Source organism: Lytechinus variegatus, chromosome 5 (assembly GCF_018143015.1).
Source record: "Lytechinus variegatus isolate NC3 chromosome 5, Lvar_3.0, whole genome shotgun sequence".
In the NCBI taxonomy this organism is placed as follows: Eukaryota; Metazoa; Echinodermata; class Echinoidea; order Temnopleuroida; family Toxopneustidae; genus Lytechinus; species Lytechinus variegatus.
Window position 1 is genome coordinate 20984269 of NC_054744.1, and position 17400 is coordinate 21001668.

Consider the following 17400-nt stretch of genomic DNA (forward strand, 5'->3'; position numbering starts at 1 on the left):
GTGTTCAATGCATCCGAGTGTGCCCTCATTAAGGATTTGACAGCTTTAGTGTTCAACATTTCTTCTTGCTGCAGGTGTATATTGTATGGAAGCTTAAAAGTGCCACCGAGATGTTGAGATAATTATCTTGGGAAGTCGACATCGTGATAGCAAAAGATGAGACGACAAGATCCCGGATCTCATCATGTCGACATCTTGTAGAGATGATCAGATGACGAGATCCCGGATCTCATCATGTCGACATCTTGTAGAAGAGATGATCAGATGACAAGATCCTGGATCTCATCATGTCGACATCCTTTAAAAGAGATGATCAGATGACAAGATCTTCGATCCATGATCATGTCATCTGATCATCTCTTCTAAAAGATGTAGACATGACGAGTTACGAGATCATGACATAATGATCATCTCTTCTAAAAGATGTCGACATGATGAGATCCGGGATCTCGTCATCTGATCTTTTGCTATCATGATGTCGACTTCCCAAGATAATTATCTCAACATCTCGGTGGCACTTTTAAGCTTCCATAATATTGTGCAGAAAAAAAATTAACGATTTGACGAGGTAGCGAAATATTTTATCTTGCCATTAGAGCGTTATCATGTCAACATTGCGAGATAAGTTATCTTGCCAAATCGGCTTTTAATAAAGTGATATGTCGTCATGGCGAGATTCTTCATCTCACCAAGTCAGCTTTAAAAGTTTATATGTTAACATGGCGAGATGGTTATCTTGTCAGCTTGACTTAAAGAGTGTTATATCATTTTTAGACATGGCAAAATACATACACCCACCAAGTATCTCGCGACGTTAGTGGAATTGGCCATTTCAACATTAGAAGTTTATTCAATCGACTTATCAAGTTTAAATATATCATTATCTCGTCAAGACGATGCTTCCGCAGTATCAACCATCTGTGTCTTCCGAAATTTAGCATGGGTAATAGCGCAACTAGTGTTCATATACTTCACAGCTGGCACCATTGAGGTATTAATGCAACTACAGGCGGAGGACACAGCATGTTTTTTTATCAGCGACGTAACTAATACGAACTGTATTCATGGTATTTGTTAAGTAAATATTAGCGTATTCATATAGAAATATATTTGTATACATATTCAAGTACTATTTTACATATCAATTCTGTCCAAATAATATTATTTTAGTCCATATTTCTCTTTTTCATAAGCTTATGAAGGCAAGTTAGATGTTTTGTGCTGCATTGTTGAGTCTTTCTCCTATACAATGTCAACATGCTAAACTTTGTGTTCTCGTATTTGAGGGACCGGTTTGTAAATGTTCCTATTCGGTACTGTTCCATTTCTTCCCTTGAATGATGCATTATTACTGTCCACTATCGTTTTCATGGTTTCGAAGTGAGAGTTGCTTGAGGATGAATTCGCACGAGGAGCATCGAATTCGGTATGACGTCTATTAAGTCTCCTAATGCCGCTGTAGAACCCAGTAGAACAGTCTGCCCATCGTCCGTACTTACCCCTGTTGAACAAGAGGAAGATGTAAGGATTCGCCGACGAGTTGGACGCGGCGAAGATTCCCAGAAGACCATATACAAAGCGGTGAATCTTGTAAACGTTATAACATTTCATGATCTCGACGATGAAGTACGGAAGTCCACAGATAACGAAAGCAAGAATGATGACGAACGACATTTTAAGGGTCTTACTCTTGGCGCGGTTTAGCGAGGTTGATCCCGTACTCTGAATGCGCATCTTGCCGCCACGCTGGATGAAGTCACCAACAGGTCGCCGACCGAATGAGGTGTCGTGGGCTTTGTCCCAAATCTTCTTGCAGATTCGAGCGTATGCGACGGAAATGATCAAGATTGGGATAAAGAACGTGACGACGGCGGCATAGGAAAGGTATGCCATGCGGTGCCAGTCTGGACGAAGTTTGAAATCGGTTCCGCATGTTTCAATGTTGCCATGCTTCTTGACACGCCAGAGGAAGAGCTGAGGGACGGAGAGGAGAAGCGCGAATCCCCAAGCTGCCATTACCATGCGCCAGGCGGGAAGTCCTTCTTTCAGAGGACTCCTGACAGCTTGGTGACGGTCGATGGCTATCAAGACTAGCATGTTACTCGAAGCCATGATGGATACGGTCTGCATGTACATTATAATCTTGCACATGAAATTACCAGCCAGCCATTGGTAGTAGAGCATCTCGAATAATGCTGATCCTAGGATGGTGAAGATGCATACGCAGAGATCGGCTGCAGCTAGACCAAAGATGATCTTATTAACCCGTGACTTGCGCCGTCTGTTCATCCAGAGCCACATGAACACGCACATATTCCCGAATAATCCAAGGACGAAAAGAAACCAGAGAGAGACGATACGGACGTCACGGTCGAAGGTCACAGGCCGACCACTCTTGGGTGGTTCTGTCGTGTTGAGGAGGTCAGATGTATAGTCCGGCATGGGGGATACTGTTGATGTCAACCATCCAGGAAGATGCCCCGTCTCATCTTCGGCAGGGTCCATGGTTAGATCGGCCAGATTTGATTTTGGTCACTGAATATGAGAAGAGAAAAGTAATGTTATGAGAAATTAAAGCGATTTATATTCTATGTCATCTAACTTATCAATTTCAGATATTATGTATATAGGCCTAGACGAGGAAGGTGTTGTGACTAAAGAAGAACGTAAGATCATGAGGAAAATTTGAAAATCAGAAGATAATATAATATAATGAGAAGCTCTCGACTGACGTACAGGGAAGAAGAATTAAGGATAAAGGGAGAGACAAAGAGAGGGAGAGAGGGGGTGGGTGGGCATGGGCTGGGGGAGGAGTGGGGGAGAGAAGAAAATAAAATAGTTGTTGTTTGAGCAGACAGGTTTCCGTAAATCACTATTACTGTATATAATGACATGAACATAATAATGTTTGTCTGGATAAAAGTCCCCAAACTATAATTTACCAGCAGCAAGTTCAATACTACATCAAATTGGTTACTACCATTCCTTTAATATCTAAAATTTAAGTTGATATTAGTACTTGGCTTACATTATTTTTAAACAATCTTAAAATCTAAGATGAAGATCTTGGTATGAACATGGTGAAGCCCCCGAAAATGAAAATACCAAAAGAATAGAAAATTAGTTCAGACAAGAGCATATTATACATTCCATTTTCCGGATATTGCATTATACACGTGTGTACACAGACTATATCCAAATAGCCCTTAATGGGGAAGGATGTTGCTTTCATGAAGATTAATATTTTTGGCGGGAGTTGTTAGAGTCATTATCTGTCTCCATTCCGAGTGCTTGCCTGCAAAGAATATCAGCATGGACGATTACGCACCCTGAAATTAGAGAGGGAAACCCGAAATTGAAATCTTGGAGACGGTAATCCCCGTGGACGCCAAATAATTTTGCACTTGAAATCCTTGAATAGATGGAAATTATTTAGATATGTGACTCATATATTGATGTATCCCATTTTATATACAAATGACGTCACGTGAACTTTCCCCGCGGTGTTATTCACAATTATTTTACATGCATTTTGTTTTTGCATATCGCAAATCAATACCATTGATGATAATGATCAAAATTTTGTTTTATAGGTTGATAGAAATGGGAAACAAATAAGCTGAAGTTCAAATAAAAAAAAACATATCTCAGACTACAGTCTGTTGAAATCAATAATATTGATAATATATTCATAGAAATGTAAATATGTATAGTAAACATGCAATGGTGAAAATGTGTGTGAATGGCAAGAGCACTTTTATGAGATTCACATATTCCTGCATGAAGGATTCACAAAGGACTCAAGCTAATTTTAAGCTCAAGTTAGAATTTCAAACCAATGTTTTCTTCCAATTTGTTTAAATCAATGTTGGGGCGGAATTCATGGTGCAAAACTTTTCGTACATGGCAAATACACAATCGCATTTTCTTACCTCAATATCCTGCGTGCATTGTGGCGCCGAATTGCGCAAACATATGGAATTGGTTATATCAAATCACACCAGGTGGGTGTTTCATAAAGCTGTTCGTAAGTTAAGAGCGACTTTAAGAACGACTGGTGATCCTTTCTTGTGGTGAATATGCACCATTCAATGCTCATTGGTGATAGCTTTGTGCGTAAGAAAGGTTCACCAGTCGTTCTTAAAGTCGCTCTTAACTTACGAACAACTTTACGCACGACTGGAACATGTTCTTAGGTCATGACTCAGTTATACAGGGGTTATCACATAGCACAAGAAAGGATCACCAGTCGTGCGTAAAGTCATTCGTATCTTACGAACAGCTTTATGAAACACTCACCAGAACACTTCACTATTTCGGAAGAAAACTAATCTACGTTGCAATCATGAATGTTGATTTCGAACCTTGGGCGCGAAAATAAAAGTATAATTGAAATTCTGCTTTCGAAAATGCCCCTGGTTGATATTGACTTGTTTTCAATCTAGCTGACTCCATTGAATGAGTTTTCCATGTTTTTCTCAATGGTTTCAATATTCTTTGAATTATAGATTCCGTGTTGACCTGTTCGTATTGTGTAAAGCGTGTGCATGGCATATAATGTAGAAACGTCTGCTAACTCAATGAAACAAATAGAAACAATGTCATGAAAAATGTATGTGCATAATTATGATAATCACGATAATCTCACAGCTGAATTCTCCCCTTAAAACAAAAATGGTATCAACGATTGTCGCTTTAAATATAGTGCGACAAGAACATGGAAAGGTTATTGCTATACTTATATCTTAGAACCCAAATGTGTGAGAGTGAGAAAGAGAGTGGGGAGAGGATGGGGTTGGTGGGCATGGAGAGACAAGTCAAAGGGACCAATTAATGCCTGATCTCGCTATGATTACTTTTCATCCAAACAATTCAATTTGACGTCACGGCCGGGTTTTTGGTCACTCATAATCATTTCAATATCAACATTATTTTGTTTTCACCCCTGGTATAAGATGCAGCTTGCATATCAGGGTATTATTCTACTTATTCTGTCTATTCTGCACGCCACACTTGAAATCTAGTAATATTTTGATGTTTGAAACATGCGTGTTTTTTTCTAATCAAGTCTATAATTTATCTCCATACATATCCAAGGGATAACAAAAAGAATTTATTTGGATTTGTTGCCTTGGTCATAGGGAATTGCTAATTGAATATTAATTATGATATTTCATGAGTTATTACATTTATTTTAATTCAGCTTTATGAATAAGCTAACAAATAATCTTGGCCTCCTTCTCGCATTTGTCCTCATAACTGAACCATAATGAATTTGTATTTAGATTATTAGTTAAAACCCAATGCCTATTAGTTCTTAGGAAAAAATGTGTAATACATATTATTACATAAATAAAAACTTCCCTTAGGGTTAATATTCATTAGTTCACTGGCGAACTAATCATTATTCTCTAAAAATATATTAACATTATTATTTGGGGCGTGGATAAGATTAAAATCAACTTGCTTATAATTCACAAGTATTTTGTCGATAAAACTCGTATGCAGAACATCTCTCATCATAGATTTACATGTTTTGAAGAGTTCCGATCAATTTGTATAGTGGCCTTTACATCGTGATAATGTTTGATTAAAACCTTCGAACTCATTTTATGTATCAAAGAACACGCCTAAAATTACATTTTATTTTATCTATACACCCATCTCAACATCAAGTTTATTTAGAAAAAAAGCATAGCAGAAGAAAATATGAAAATCTCATTCTGATGTGAAAAGAAGGAAACTCATTTGCATTTTCACCATATAGTTGCAAAAAATATTTACTTTGTTTACATAGCAAAAAATCTAGTGAATATCCACTGTTAAATTGATATCATATGCATCTTTATTTATGAGAAAAAAAAATTCCGAATCGACTTAACATGTAAAAGTGTTTGCAATAAATGACATCGTTCATTTATTCAGTCAGTCATCTATCCATTCGTCCATTCATTTACATCAGTTCTTTCGTTCATTCATTCAGTCAATCAGTCTGTCAGTCAATTATTCATTTATTCTAATTAATATTAATTTCCCTCCATTTTTACAAAACATAATTTTCCAAAACAAAATTTTACACAATCATTTGCAAAAAAAAGAAGGCGTAATACTTTAAAAGCAACAGCTATAGTGGCGGGGAACGCCTCTGGCACACGAGAAAAGAAACGAGGACTAGAAAAGGGCGATATGTCATTTTATGTTCCAGTCAGGAATCATGCTTCTGTCAGTTTGCGAACAACTTCATAAACCCCTCCCCTTGGCTAAAAAATCATATTCATGCCAAAATGAAGACAGTTATTGTGGATATCACATTATCTTCCAACATTCTCCATCGATAATGCATGATGGGAAAGCAATGGGTGTCGATGACACCGTGATAATGACCTCGAATTCAATTAGTTGGTATTTCTTTTGAAAGTCAAGACACGGAGGAGGCGGTGTCTATAATGACATCAAGGAGAAGAGTTAGATGACACCTGTTAACCAGTCTGTATAAACAATTCACGATCATGATACCATAGTGCAGTGACATGTTGTCCGTGCATGTTTAGGGGCCCGTTGCAGAAAGAGTTGCAATCAATCGCAACTCTACAAATTTAGGCGCAACTTGATTTTCAACCAATCAACAGCGCGCATTTTGGACTTGCGATTGATTTTTTTTTGGCTTGCGTTTAAACGCAACTCTTTCTGCAACGGGCCCCAGAAGATATACCCTTATGTAGATGCTGGTTTGCGAACTCTTCTGCATCTTCATGCAGTAGATGCATAATTAAAAGCTTTAGCTCCAAGACGCACGACGGACTCAAGAACATAGTTTATTACCTGTCTAACGCCCCTCATGACAATAAAAACCGAGAAGTCCTTATTGCAAATTTGTGACTCAAAACTTCAGTTTCTTCCTAGCCTCTCAGTGGACAAACGAGATATTTGAACTTTATCATCAGCTCCGAAACTTACAGATGAACCTGCTGTTCCGATTCACAAATTTTCGACAAAGATCTCCGAGCTATTTATTGAATTTTGACTGGCATTTTCAAAACATTTACTGTGTTCCCGAATCCGTCGGGCGTTGCGGAGCAAAAACACACTATCATGACTACTGCAGCCACCATCTCCCCGTTCATTCGTTTGTATACTTGTTTCTCTTTCCACCCACTCTCTCTCTCTCTCTCTCTCTCTTTCTCCTTATGTTCTTTAATCCCCTTCCCTCTATACCATTAGGTTGTCTGTTAAAGATCAAGTCCACCCCCCAAAAAGGTTTATTTGAATAAATAGAGAAAATCAAACTAGCATAGCGCTGAAAATTTCACCAAAATCGGATTTTTCACAAACAGTGGTATGTACAACTCAGTGACATATAAATGAAACAGACGATGATGTCCCTATCTCAATATCTCGGTAGGAAGTAATTCCTTAAAAAGCTGCTGTGTGCGCTATGAACGCCTAGCTTAGCCGGGTATAGGAGCGCCTTGAGCACCTAACAAGGTGGATAATACCCTATATTATTATTATTATTTCTTTTGTTTTATATTGTTTGAATTCTAAAATATTTCATTTTTTGCAAATTTGACAATAAGGACCACTTGACTGAACCATATAGTATTAAACAATACTAATTCCACATGTTCAAGGAGGAATTAATCGCTGTTTCACTTGTCAATGAGAAGAAAATTTGAATATTTCATATAATAAAGTACAAAATAAATGGTGAATGGACGATGTCATCAATTTCCTCATTTGCATACCGACCAGCATGAGCATATAACTGTTGTGTGAAATTAAGCGAAACTTTAAAATGTCATAACTTTCTCATTTTACATCCGATTTTGATGAAATTTTCAGTGTTATACTAATTGTTTTTTAAAATATTTTTTTATGCAAATCGACTTTATGTTGGGGTGGACTTGTCCTTTAAGAACTTTGAAACCAAATAATCTTCGCAGATGGAGCAGATTGATTACTCGATAAAAGGGGATGTGACGGTAACTTAATGCACATACACTCGTATTGAACTTATATGAAAAATAAGCATGATAAAGGATGGTCAAGTTAAATTTTATATTTCTCAATAAAAAAAAGTGCAATACTATATATCAGTATGTGGGAACCCAATGGAAATGAGCTTTTGAGATTTAGTTAACCTGTTCAAGCCTAATGATTTCATTCTTTAATTTATAAAATCTATATATATTGTTTTTGTGATTTGGCAAATGAAGTCAATCAATCAGATTTATTCTTTCCTCCATGTTCCATTTGTTTATCAATCAATCAATCAGTCTATCAATCATTCAGTCAATCAATCAATCAATCAATCATAAACTTTTCAAGTTATGAAGCAGGAAACATATTGAACATTATCTTAACGAAATAAAACACGTTTAAGTGAATTTTGTATTGGAACTAAGAGACAAAATTGAATGCAACATATTTTGAGAAGATTCAGAATCACTTGCATCATTGGATAATTGTCTCGACACAAAGGATGTACATGAAAATCGATCATCAAAATTCACATTCGCGCTTCCATTAATGAAAATGTCATTTGCAGGACCTCTTTAATGATTTAAGCGAAGGTATCGCTGCATTGTAACTCGAATGCCAATATGAAGGCAATAATATCATTATGTCTTAAGACATAAAAAAGCACATAATACAGTTTTTACAATCCAAAATAACAGTCATCATGGCTTTAAGCGATCGTCGCCTAGTACAAAACGGGATTCATTTCTCATACTTGGATAGAAATCCTATCCAATTCCTAAGCCGAGAGCAAGTACGAGGGTTGATTGAATCTAAAAAAATGAATGAAGAGGTTATTAATCGAAAATCGATGAATGAAAATGAGGAGAAAGTAATATGATATACAAGGCGGATTAGCTTTCATTTATTAATCAAACTTGATCACATCGAGACTTTGCCGCAACGGGGAATACTGTATTCATTTACCATTTACATAATCACAATTGGTTTCGCAACTCGACTCCCGTTAAGGTGGTTCCAACTGGAATGCTGCAAAAACTTTTAAAGACCACACCGCCAGAACTTCGGAGTGGTCCTTGAACGGTAGGAAGAGGGGGTCGAATTTCGACGACGCTCGTCACCGCGCGCAAAATTGGAAAAAATCAAAAACACGGGTGTTGCCTTAGCGGTGCATCGCTGAAGCCGGCGTTGCTTTAGCGATGGTTAAAGGTAGTGAGCGGTAGCGAGCGTTGGTTTAGCGGGGTCACCTCCATACCAACGCCAAACCAAAGTTCATTACCGTAATGGATAGCTGCTTCAGCGCCCGACACCGTTCCAGAAATCCCGTGTACGCTCGTAAAACACATACCACCAACTCTACCAAAGTTTGTGCAACGTTTAATCACAGCAGCGGTGGTCCAGCTTTCAAGATTTCTGCATTGGCCTAGCGGACCCAATCGTGCACGAACTTGCCTCTAGCGGTGCCAAACTTTGACTGGGGTTATTGGAGAGGGGGTGAAATTTGCGGGGGCGGAAAATTGCCACTCCTCACCGCTCGCAATATTTTGTGCAGCTCAAAAATTTCGGAGCGGTAGGACCATCAGCGGTGGCCGAGCAATTATTATATTTTTCGCCGCTCCAGGACCGCTCCAGCAAAGTTCTGGCGGTGTGACCACTAAGGAGTGTCCCTGACTGATGATTAAATCGTCAACTTCGTGAAACACCAAGAAAATGGTATAGTATTGTAAGTTCATTAGGAATGCTTGTTAGCAGGGCACTGGGAACGATTTTTTTTTATAGGGGTGTTGGTTTGGAACCCGCCCCCCCCCCCTTAGAGTTATTTAGGGTACGCCTATGCTCGTTCCCTCCCTTTGAAAGCACCCCCTGTTGAAGGTCTGCCAAAATTTCTGAACCCCCCTCTCGAGGGCTTTTCGCAGGCTTTTTTTATTTTGCCTTGGAGACCCCCTAATTCCCGAACACTGCTCAATGTACCCCCTATCTCAGGTGAGCTCTCATTCCAACAAAAGGTCCGTACTTTACTTTTCAAAATGAAGTAATTCTGAATGAGATTTCAAAACTAGCAGGAATTTGATCCCGGGATTTGATCAGTTTTTCTGTGTTATTCAAGATATTTTATTACCCCTTTTTAAAATTTCTCAATAGTCCAAAGAGAGAGATAATAAACACCCCCTTTTTAAAGAAATCTTCGGGTGAAAATACAAATACACCCCGTTTTTTTTACTATTTGCCGGCCGGACTTGTCCCGCGAAAAAGTACCCGTTTACCGGACATTTTGGGAACACTCATGCGGAGAAGGGGGGGGGGGGGGTTGGACTGCTTTGTACTGCTGTGAATAACGATGATGGTGTCAACGTTCTCTGGACATGTGAATGTGGAATTAACTATTTGTTTCTCGTTCTGCAAATACTATATTATCTTATCTGGGATTAATCATTACATAATGAATAAATGAATAAATGGATGAAGTTTAAAAAAAAGCAACATATAATATTATCTTAATCATGTGAATACGGTCAAACGTCGCAACAAAATGTCACAAAGGGTGAAAAAATTGCGCCAGGTCGATTATTTTTTTTTCATTTGTTAAATGACAAGTTTATTCTTTATGGAATCACTAGCTCGTCATTAATATTGCTTTCAAATCGACCTGGCAAAGTATTTCTTTAAGCTTGTGTTTCATCTTGAATTTCCCTCCAAATCATACCAAACACCTCTACGTAACGTAAAATGATTCCTAAAAAGACCCCACTTTCGAAACATTTCATTGATGCCGTACACATCCCAGTAACCATAATAACAACTCGTCAGGCGAAGGAGGGAGTCCACAACCACAAATCCCAGAACGGTCTGAAATTTGACGATTATTCACTCCGGTTAGCGATCGCGGTTTTGACGATTTGGTTGTGGTAATATTATCAACAAAAATGATCGTAATTAACAGCAACCAAAAGTATACTTACATTAGATTTTAAGAGATGAATTGAAGTCAAAACTGGAGACAGCTCACAATCATGTCCTTCCCATCTTCTTCTTTGATCCAAAGAGAGAGAGAGAGCGAAGAGGAGGGGAAGAGAAAGAGAAGGGTGAGAAGAAGATTCTGGATGAAATTGGCTTTTATGGCTTCCTACTGAGAAACCATCGAAGAAAACTACGTCACGGAGTGGGCCTGGAAAAAAAAGAATTAGAAGCAGAAATTTAGAGTTTGTTTCCTTTCCAAAGGCAAAGAACTGCGATAACCCGATGTGATGTCGTAAGTCAATTACCCCTAAAAGTAATAAACTGATTGGTCAGAAAGAGTTAAGTACATTCTAGACACTGCAACAAGACAACCCTATAGTATCATTTGCCCGAAGTGTTTTTCAGTCTTTGTAACGCGATGCTTATATCCATCTCCAGACAATGAACAACATATCTTATGTAAGGAACTCATATGATGTGATTGACCAAAGGTAATTTACCTATGTATTTCTCTATATACCTCCCAACCCCTCCCAACACTTACTGTAAGGTGGTCACGTGATACCGCTTTCAGTATTATTACTCGCTGGACGGACCAGCTCCGGGCTAAGGCATAAAATTGGGAGTTTGTGAATGACGTGAGCTAAAATTATATTATATAGCGGTATGTTGTGAATAGTGTAATAAAGGTGAAATTAAGCTGAAGTAATGCTACGAAAGAGAGGGATGAAGATGTATCAGAACTGACAATTTATTGCGCACTCATGAGTGTTGAAGATTCATCTTAAGTCTTGAATCTGTCAGAAAATCAACTTCTCCTCGCAAGATTTTAATCATGGGTAGTTCTTTTTGCGTCAAGGCGAGAATATACTTCAGCTTGGTTTCGTGAAACAGATCTGAACGATTTTGAATTTATTCGTTCAATAATATGACTTGATAAAAGAGGAAGAGAGAATTCATCGTAATATATCAGCCAAAATAATACCATGTGACACACACACACAAATTAGATAACATACGTCTCTGGGATTATTGTGGCGCCGTATATGCAATGTCATGAACACGTGATCATAGCCAAGCGATCATGAGTTGTGATACATGTATGCTGTCAGGATAGAGAAATTACGCAACACAAAGACCCATGCGATGAATTCAGCTCATGTGACATGATATTCAACATTACTTTATCTTTTTATAAAGATTAAGATTTTTTGATCTCTTTACAATCATTTATTTTTTTTACAATAACATTCATAGAATAATTGATGGGTGGAGTAACAAGAACAACGGTCTGAGAAAATATTCAAATTAAATCGTTGTCATGATATCCAATATGTCTTGAATATAGGGCCTCTGCTGAATTGTGAGGACACTCATACTCTTGTGTGACAGACAAGGGCATTTTCTACATTGTTATTCGAGATCTTACAGTAACTTGCATGTTTTTCCCCGTACCTGTTCTCGGGCCCGTTGCAGAAAGAGTTGCGTTTAAACGCAAGTCAAAAAATCAATCGCAAGTCCCTAATGCGCGCTGTTGATTGGTTGAAACAGGGTTGAAAATCAAGTTGCGCGTGTTTTTTAGAGTTGCGATTGATTGCAACTCTTTCTTCAACGGTCCCCTGAACTTTCTATTACATCAGGCAAATCAGCAAGACTCCGCTCCGCTCCAAGATCGTAATTTAAATAAAATTGATAAATTCATATTTGAGTGATGTGGTGAACGAAAAGTAACGAAGCAAGGTAAACCAATAAAATACCCTCTTCAAAAAAAAAATTCCTTGTTGGAAATTATTTGAAAAGCAGAATTTGACATTCAAAATTAGTTAGAGATTAACATACACGCATATACAAACAATGAAAACCATGGAAACGATATACATGTACCAGAAATCATTTTTAATGTTGTCTTTATAATAATTTTCAGGTTATGTATGTATGAATTTGAAGTGAATTAACAATAAAGACTACTATACAAAAACAAAATATAAACCGACAACGACTTATTAAATTTTACGCTCTAACACACTTAATGTTTATTTTCGAGATGCGGATGATACATTTACATATTAGAGCAACTTCGGGCTTAAACAGCATTATATTGATGAAATATTAATATTGTGTTCTAATAAAGCACTCGACGTGATTTTGGGAACAATTACAATACATTTAAGCAACATTCACAAGTTTAACTGATCAAGTCTAATTTGAATTTCAATCCTCATTTTGGGTACCAGCATTACCCCAAGATACATTTAAGAGCTGAAAGTATACGATAACTTCTCGAGGCAAAAGGCCTCATCCATAGTCACTAAGCACTAAGAGGTAATAAATGAGCATTACAAGGGAACAACATGTTTTACCGTTCATTTGGATCTGAGGAAATCTAATCCTCCAGTTGTTTACAGTTTTATTTAAAATAAAGAATTCATTTTCAATCACGTTCTATTTTCACACATGTAATATCACCCCAAGAGTTAAATATAGATTACTGTAGATTACTATAGAATTTTTGTTTCTATCTGAGTACTGTTTTATATACGTCGAATTTTAAGGACAAGAAAACAGCCTTAAGCATCTGGCAGGCGCATATTGGTGACGACATGAATTTAATGACATTCAACGGCAAACTTTCACGATTTCGCTCTTTTGTATCGTCTGCTAATAAAGTTACGAGATCAATTCTTCTTTGTTTATGTCAAAGTTACCGACGTATTGCAGGGAACACTTTATCACGTGGATGCCTGAGGCATTAAAAGTACTGGTGTCACATACTCATCTTACTTTTTCCATTTATCAACCCAATTTGTTTCCTCCCACGAGCAACACAAGAAAATGGAATGTAATAACTACCGTGTAGCCCACAAAATTCAGATGATAAATTTGAAAATTTGAGCCTAAATCCAATAAAAATCAATATATATCGCTCAGTTCCCTTTCCATCTCAACAAACAAACCCAGAAGTGAAATTATGTACATGCAACAGATCTAGTTTCATAAAAGTATTTTTCAAATAAAATATTTCTCCTTGTCCGTCCAAACAGCATGTTGATAAAACAAACATGACCCCTTCGAATGCAAATGAACTAATGCATCGAGCGACGAAGACGTCTTTGTCGTACATATTCTTTTTGTCTTTACTTTGAACATCACTAAAGTACCTGCATTACCATTTAATCATTTATCCTTTTTTTATTCTTCAAGAATACATCTGGCTGTCAAGGTTGACTTGGTTATCTCTATACGTTCTGACTCCTCTTGCAAATCTGCAAAGATATCCGTTGAAATCGCTTCTTGATACACATAGGCAACAAACCAAACCTGAACCTCAAAACATTCAGTTGTATCACTTTCGAAAGAGCCCCTTGCGACGTGTAATATTCGTAAAACATTTTCTTGAGGTTAATTCTTGTAGCATACTCGGGAGCTACATTGTCAATTCTGTGTTTTTTAACTTGCACTTTGAATTTTTTAACTTCGTCTTTTCAATTAGAGGGACGTGGGTTCGAATCCCAACCATGGCGTGCTTTCTGTCAGCAAGAAATTTACCCACATTCTGCTGCACTCGACCCAGGTGAGGTGAATGGGTACCCGGTAGGATTCCTTGAATTCTTTAGCGCCTATTCGGCGGCTCAGCTACAGCCAGTGTATAGTATAGTACAGTAGAGTATGCAATTATAGTCGCTGCGCCATTATTATTATTTTTATAACATAAATTTGCAGGCAAAAATCATTATTATGGTTGTTATTAAAAGTAACCTGTCTAATGGTGTGTTGCCATACTTGCAAAAGATCGCAAATCAATTTTAGGTCCCGATATCAAAGTCATGCATTTCGTTGTGGTGTGCTAAGAAGCAAACCTAGAGGAGCCGATGATGATGATTCTTTAATTGATCTTTTTGACAATAAGCAGTTATAGAAAAAGGAATACCGTAGATATGGGGCCCTCTTTCATGGATTGTTACAACTGTGAAAAATTTGCCATCATAATTTATATGGAAACTACCATGGTAAAGAAGACTCAGAAGCCAATCACACACTAGGTTTTTATGTTAATTACCACGATGACAAACTGAATAACCCGTGTCGAGTTGAAAAATCGATTCTAAGGAGAAAAGGGATTAAACTTTGCACCCTTAATGGGCCCAATGGGAGCAAATCTTTTTGAAATGTGTAACTTTGCGTCTTTTTTTCTTAGAGCGATTCCATATGTGCTACTTTTACCTGAAATTCTCAACAATATCTCATGCTATACGTATAGCAGAAAATAGGTTCAAATAATTTTATCTAACTACAAAGTCAAACACCTTAGTACCGTGAAAACCTCACAAATATTCGTGCTTCTACTTACGAACAATCTCAAGAAATTGCAATTTTTTTAAATAATGATAATAAAAATGAAAAAACATATATCTGTTTTAAAAAATATTTGGCGATGCCCCAGCACTCAACACTTTCAGCAAAATTTAGATGTCATTTAAGCAGAACCATACCATTAGGAAACAAAAAGTGGACGACATAAACGGAGCTATATTTGGAGTCAAGAGGTGTAGCAGAAATATGTCACATGTCAGCTTGAGACGATATATGAGGAAAATGTACTTTGGACATGTTTTCTCATCATGTACTTGATTTTCCTTCATTTTCAATTATTATGTTATTTTTTCAAGAAATACGTATTCGAAAGAAGTATATTATAAAAAGAGAGAAGCCGATTGTTTACTCTATATCAAAATTGTTATTTCAAAGTAAACGAACATGAGACAAAAACAAGGAATAAGAGATATTTTTGGATATCTTTAGTTGTGCACTTTCAAAATTGTCTTTTTAATGAAATTTATTTTGTCACTTTTGTCGCTATCGATATTTGAAGAGTGCATGTATAATTCACAGGTACGGAAAGCAAACACCAAAGTAAACCAAATTTGCAGATGACGCTTACATATCCACTTACCAACACACACACACCCACCCTCATACACCCACACAGACTCAGGTATCATAAAAAGTCAACCACACATCATGACTGGTCTACGATTTGATTTCGGAACAAATTGCAATTTCCTCATTTTCTGAAGATGTGAATATGTGAGGTTCAAATCAACTAAAAGAATATTATATAATTTTACGATTTTTGATGTTTCCAAGCCTTTATTTTTGGAGTAAAGGCCAAACTATTTTCAAATCGTAGCCAATAGAGCGATTGATATAACGTCATTACGACTAGATATTAAATTGGCATTAGCAAAGTCACATATTTTGACATAGGTATTTGTTCGGTGATTTCGAACATTATACAGTAAGATTTTGCATGGCTCAATATATTACCATCACATTACGTTTTATTCTGAAATCGGTTCGCTGACCCTAACCGGGGACACTTCCTACCGCCCTACACATCCAAATTGGGTTTAATCGACCGACTGCGTGGAAACCTCTTACACATCATGAATATACGATATAGGAAACGGCTTAAAATGAGATGAGGATTGATAGAAATGAGAACCGGGGACGTCCCCGCTTGTATAGGACGTCCCCAGTTTAAGGGTAAAAGGTATAATAAAAAGTCCCTAGAACTAGGTAATTATGAACTCACACGCACAGACACTGACACACACCCACCCTTTCTCCTCTCCTCTCGCGGATACACTCACATATCCACCCTCACCCTCACACACACACACACAAGCACTCCACACCCTCCGACATCTACCATCACACACGCCATTTCTACAGAGTCCCACACTTACGCGCACAATACCACAGGGACATTCAAATAATACATGTAACTCAACAATAAGTTATGGATTTCCGCAAACGGTTTCCGAAACGGCTTCTCTGAATAACAAAATCAATCACTTAATAGATATATCCACCTGCTAAATAAGAGGCTATTTAATTGGCTTAAATACTGTAAATTGGCATTGAATATATATTTGTTAAGAGCTCCATGAAAGAGTTGGCGGATTGCAAATCGTTAAACGTTTGATATACCAAGCGAACCCATTTCCCCTTGGATAATTAATTGTATCAAATATCAAGCTCTAAAATAATTTTTTTCCAGAAAATTAGATGGTTTAATTCCTCGTGTAGTGTGTAATGTCGTGATTAAAACAGCCACACCAAAAGAAAAAAAATAATAAATTGTACGCCAGACCGATCAAAGTAATTACATTGTTTTGAATGATGTACTATCGGTTGTTTTGAATAGGTTTTCTTGGTATGACTGTAACATCAGAGTTTATTTACTCACTTTTTCATTGAAGGATTAACCAGGGAATACTAGGGGATTTTCCGATATTAAACTAGCAAAAAGGAATGGATTTCCTGATGACAACAACGTATCAATGATCTGTACACATCCTCAGTATTGCCATCTTACGGATGCATTTTTTATTTGTTATAAATTTCCTCTTTGGTTGTTTAAATTTTACTCAACCGATTGCATTAAAGTAATTTTAGAGT

At 37.2% G+C, this 17400-nt stretch overlaps 1 protein-coding gene across 1 annotated transcript; it reads right to left on the reverse strand.

The window, feature by feature from the left end:
- Positions 1 to 534: 534 nt before the first annotated feature.
- LOC121414810 (oxytocin receptor-like) lies at positions 535 to 11140 on the reverse strand. The gene is made up of 2 exons (XM_041607867.1): positions 10941 to 11140; positions 535 to 2535 (listed from the first exon to the last, which is right to left on the reverse strand). Exon 2 carries the CDS (start codon positions 2503 to 2505, stop codon positions 1261 to 1263), a length of 1245 nt encoding a protein of 414 aa, XP_041463801.1. The 5' UTR covers positions 2506 to 2535; positions 10941 to 11140; the 3' UTR covers positions 535 to 1260.
- Between the last annotated feature and the right edge of the window lie 6260 nt (positions 11141 to 17400).